This window comes from Juglans microcarpa x Juglans regia, chromosome 1D (genome assembly GCF_004785595.1).
Source record: "Juglans microcarpa x Juglans regia isolate MS1-56 chromosome 1D, Jm3101_v1.0, whole genome shotgun sequence".
In the NCBI taxonomy this organism is placed as follows: domain Eukaryota; kingdom Viridiplantae; phylum Streptophyta; class Magnoliopsida; order Fagales; family Juglandaceae; genus Juglans; species Juglans microcarpa x Juglans regia.
The window spans coordinates 12,512,787-12,516,841 of NC_054594.1; the positions used below are offsets into that span (position 1 = coordinate 12,512,787).

General features: G+C 36.5%; 1 protein-coding gene across 1 annotated transcript; it reads left to right on the forward strand.

The window, feature by feature from the left end:
- Window positions 1-1,355: 1,355 nt before the first annotated feature.
- LOC121235818 (transcription factor MYC2) lies at window positions 1,356-3,389 on the forward strand. Its single transcript, XM_041132245.1, has 2 exons — window positions 1,356-3,059; window positions 3,289-3,389. The coding sequence occupies exons 1-2, from the start codon at window positions 1,609-1,611 to the stop codon at window positions 3,317-3,319; spliced, it is 1,482 nt and encodes a 493-aa protein (XP_040988179.1). The 5' UTR covers window positions 1,356-1,608; the 3' UTR covers window positions 3,320-3,389.
- The last annotated feature ends 666 nt before the right edge of the window (window positions 3,390-4,055 follow it).

Sequence of the window (4,055 nt, forward strand, 5' to 3'; positions counted from 1 at the left end):
TTAAGGGATGATGGAAGTTTTTCAAAGAAGTCATAACCCTAATGTTTGATATATAGTTTATCAAAAGAGTTTTGTTACTAATCATCTCAACACATCACACACAACACTTATTTTATTTTATTTTTATTATTTTAATTTTTTTGATTTTATTCTTGTAAAATAATTGAGTTCTTATACTCATCATCTATACATAACATATTTAATAAGAGAAAAAAAATAAAAAAAAATAAAAAATATATATGTGAGAATGATGAATTAAATTCTAAAAAATGATAAATACACATTATTTTTCATAATATTTTATATAATAATGTTTTAAAAAGATTGTTATTTTTATAAACTAATTTGTAAAAATAATACTATTTTATCAAAATATCTTTATTTTATAATATATATTATAAAATATGATATGTGATATCGTTACTCTTAAATTTTTCCTTTCAAAAACTGCAAAAGAGGGGAAGAATGATTGCAAGTCAAGGAAACGGAGGGTGGAGAGGCCCCATAACCCAAATGAAGACAAGGAGAAGTGTGAGCTGTGGGACTCTGGGAGTGTGATGAGTATCGTAGATAGCCGACAAGAGAAGGAGTAGGGGTTTAGATTGACTATTATAGCCTTAACTTTTGTATCTCAGATGGATGTTGGTCCAGTGAACCTCACATACATAAGCAAATTTGAAGGGAGTCAGAGAGAGAGACCCCACAAGGGCCGTGTGCCCCATCAATCCATCATTCACTGGACCTCGCTTTTATTTCACGTGCCTGTTGTGCTCAACAGTTATTGGCTGATTTTAAAAATGAGATCGAGATGATAATTTTATAAATATTTATAAAATAATATAAATTAAATATTTTTTAAAATTTTAATAAAGAAAGAAAAAATTAAATAAAAAATATTATAAAATTATAATATTATTTTTATTTAAAAATTTGAAAAATTTGAATTATTTTTTATTTTTTGTTTAGAAGTTTAAAAAAATTTATAATGATTATTTTGAAAAAATTATAATAATTAATTTAATAATTTTATATTTAAATTATATTTAAGAAAAATATGAGATCAGATGAAATCTATTTACAAAGGAAAATTCTATATATAATATTAGTATTTTATTTTTATTAAGTATAATGTGGTATATTTATCACTATTAAATAATTATTTATTATATATTTTTTTATTATTTAATATTAATGAATGTGTTATATACTGTTTAAATAATTAAAATAAGACGAGAGTCTAATGCATCTAATTCCTCATTTACAAATAAATCCCAGAATTTACTTGTTTTTGGGACCCATATCTACGACTTCACCTTCTCCACCAATATACACCTCCTCGCGTTTCTCTCTTATATCCCGCAACTCTCCCCCCACAGCCTTTTCTGATTGAGTGAGTGTCTCTGAACACCTCTCTCTCTCTCTCTCTTTCTCTCTGACAAAGTGTTTGGCATTTTACTACTGTTCTTTCTCTTGTTTTTAGGTTCAATAGCAGTCATTTAAAGCCTAATATTTCCCTTCTTAGTTCTTACTTCTATCACATACACCACACAAATTCTTCTCTCTCTCTCCCACTGCCTGATCTCCCTTAAGTTCTACATAACAAAAACCATGGAAGATTTGATAATCTCACCCTCCTCTTCTTCTTCTCTAGTCTCAAGTTTGCCCCAAGAAGCCCCACCAACCCTTCAACAAAGGCTCCAGTTCATAGTTCAGAGCCAACCAGAGTGGTGGGCTTACGCTATTTTCTGGCAAACAGCAAACGACGACAATGGTCACGTCTTCTTGGCCTGGGGCGACGGCCATTTCCATGGCAACAAAGACACTTCTCGCAAACTCTCCCATAGTAACAATACCCACCCCATTCCAGTTCTACACTCGGAAAGAAAAAATTTCATGAGGGATATCCAATCCATGATCGGCGAAAGCAACCAGGACATCGATAACATGTCCATAAACGCCGATGTCTCCGACGCTGAGTGGTTCTACATAATGTCGCTAACCCGCTCTTTCTCTGCCGGAGAGGGTGTGCCCGGCAGGGCTTTTAGTACCAATTCTCTGGTGTGGTTGACTGGTGGCCGAGACCTGCAGTTCTACAATTGTGAGAGAGCTAAAGAAGCTCACATGCATGGGATTGAGACTTTGATCTGTATCCCAACCTCTAGTGGGGTTCTGGAGATGGGTTCGCCGAATATAATCAGGGAGAACTGGGGTTTAGCCCAGCAAGCAAAGTCCTTATTCGGGACAGATCTTGCCGGCTTGTTACCCAGGCAACAAAGCCCAAGTTCAGGGCCGATTCAGTTTCTTGAAAGAAATATTTCTTTCGCAGATATAGGCATCATAGCTGGCGTTCCAGGAGACGATAATTCTGGCGAAGAGAAGAGAAAAGAAGCAATAGGAGGAAAGAAACAGTGCATCAAAGGTGGGCAGTATCCATACGTGGACTCGGAGCACTCTGATTCTGACTGTCCACTAATCGCCCTGAACGTAGAGAAAAGAACTCCCAAAAAAAGAGGGAGGAAACCCGGGCTCGGCCGCGACACGCCGCTAAACCACGTCGAGGCGGAGCGCCAGCGACGAGAGAAGCTGAACCATCGGTTCTACGCCCTGCGCTCAGTGGTACCCAACGTGTCGAGGATGGACAAGGCATCTCTTCTGTCTGACGCCGTGTCATACATCAACGAGCTGAAGACAAAGATCGACGAGTTAAAGTCGCAGCTTCAGAGAGATTCCAAGAAAGTGAAGCTAGAACTGGCCGACACCATGGACAACCAAAGCACCACAACCTCCGTCAACCAAACCAGGCCGAACTCGAGCGGGTTCGCGCTCGAGGTCGAGGTCAAGATCGTAGGACTTGATGCCATGATCAGGGTCCAATCGGAGAATGTTAACTACCCGGCGGCACGCCTAATGTGCGCGCTGCGTGATCTTGAGTTCCAAGTCCACCATGCGAGCATGTCGTGCGTGAACGAGCTCATGCTTCAGGATGCTGTGGTTAAGGTTCCGGATGGATTGAGAAGTGAAGAAGGTCTTAAGACTGCTCTTCTAAGAAGACTAGAGCAGTAATATTGCTAATAAATTACCTAGTCTTTTGATGATCTAATAATGTTGTAATATTATATAACTAATATTGCTTAATATTTGTTTCGTTTGCCTTTTAATCTTCTTTCTTTCCAATGTTTTATTTTGAACCACATGCAGATTTATGTAATTGACTATGGAGGTAATGTTTATAAGCTTCTTTTATAATGTTAATTGATCAGCTGCTTGTTGTGTATGGTTTTCTTGTAGAGATTCCCCATGTTTATGTCACAGAGATTGAAGAACCCAAGAAAAGAAGAGATCTGTCAAGCATGTGGGCTTTAAGCTTTTTTCGAAGGTATCTTTGTACATCGATTGTAAATATCATTTCACTTGCTCTAATAAGTTAGAGGGAGGTCTGTTCACTTTTCCCTTTCTCTTGGCCAAAAAAAACTAATAATAATCAAAATCTGTGGCTTCTTTTGTGGACGAAATCGATCGGAGGGAAAAGGGTACTGAATGGTTGTGCTTTTGGACAAAAGAATCTCGTACCCACCACTGCCAACTACTAATATATATATATATATATATATATATAAGAAGCACTAGAAAAATGTGATTTTAGTGCAGTTATGATCAATATAAATAATAATATGAGGTTGCTTTTAGGGGTAAGGAACGTTAAAGTGAAAACCACTAGAATCCCTGCAAATTAATAAAAGTTGAAAACAGTGGAAGTGGGCCAGATATATGGTGGATAACCTAGTTATCCTCGGACAAAAAATGAAAAGGAAAGGTTCAGCTTGCTGGAGGAACATGATCTTGCTTATTCTGCCAGACAACCCCCACAAAAGGAAGACGACGACGATAACGTTGTTGATGTATTCAGTACTGTCGTTTGCGTGCGTGCGGGCTTTATTGTTGACGATATGCATTAATCTAGGTTATATAAAAATATTTTTATTTTATTTCATTTCATCTTTATAATTTTTTTAAATTTTTATACAAAATATAATAAATAATTTAACTTTTCTAAA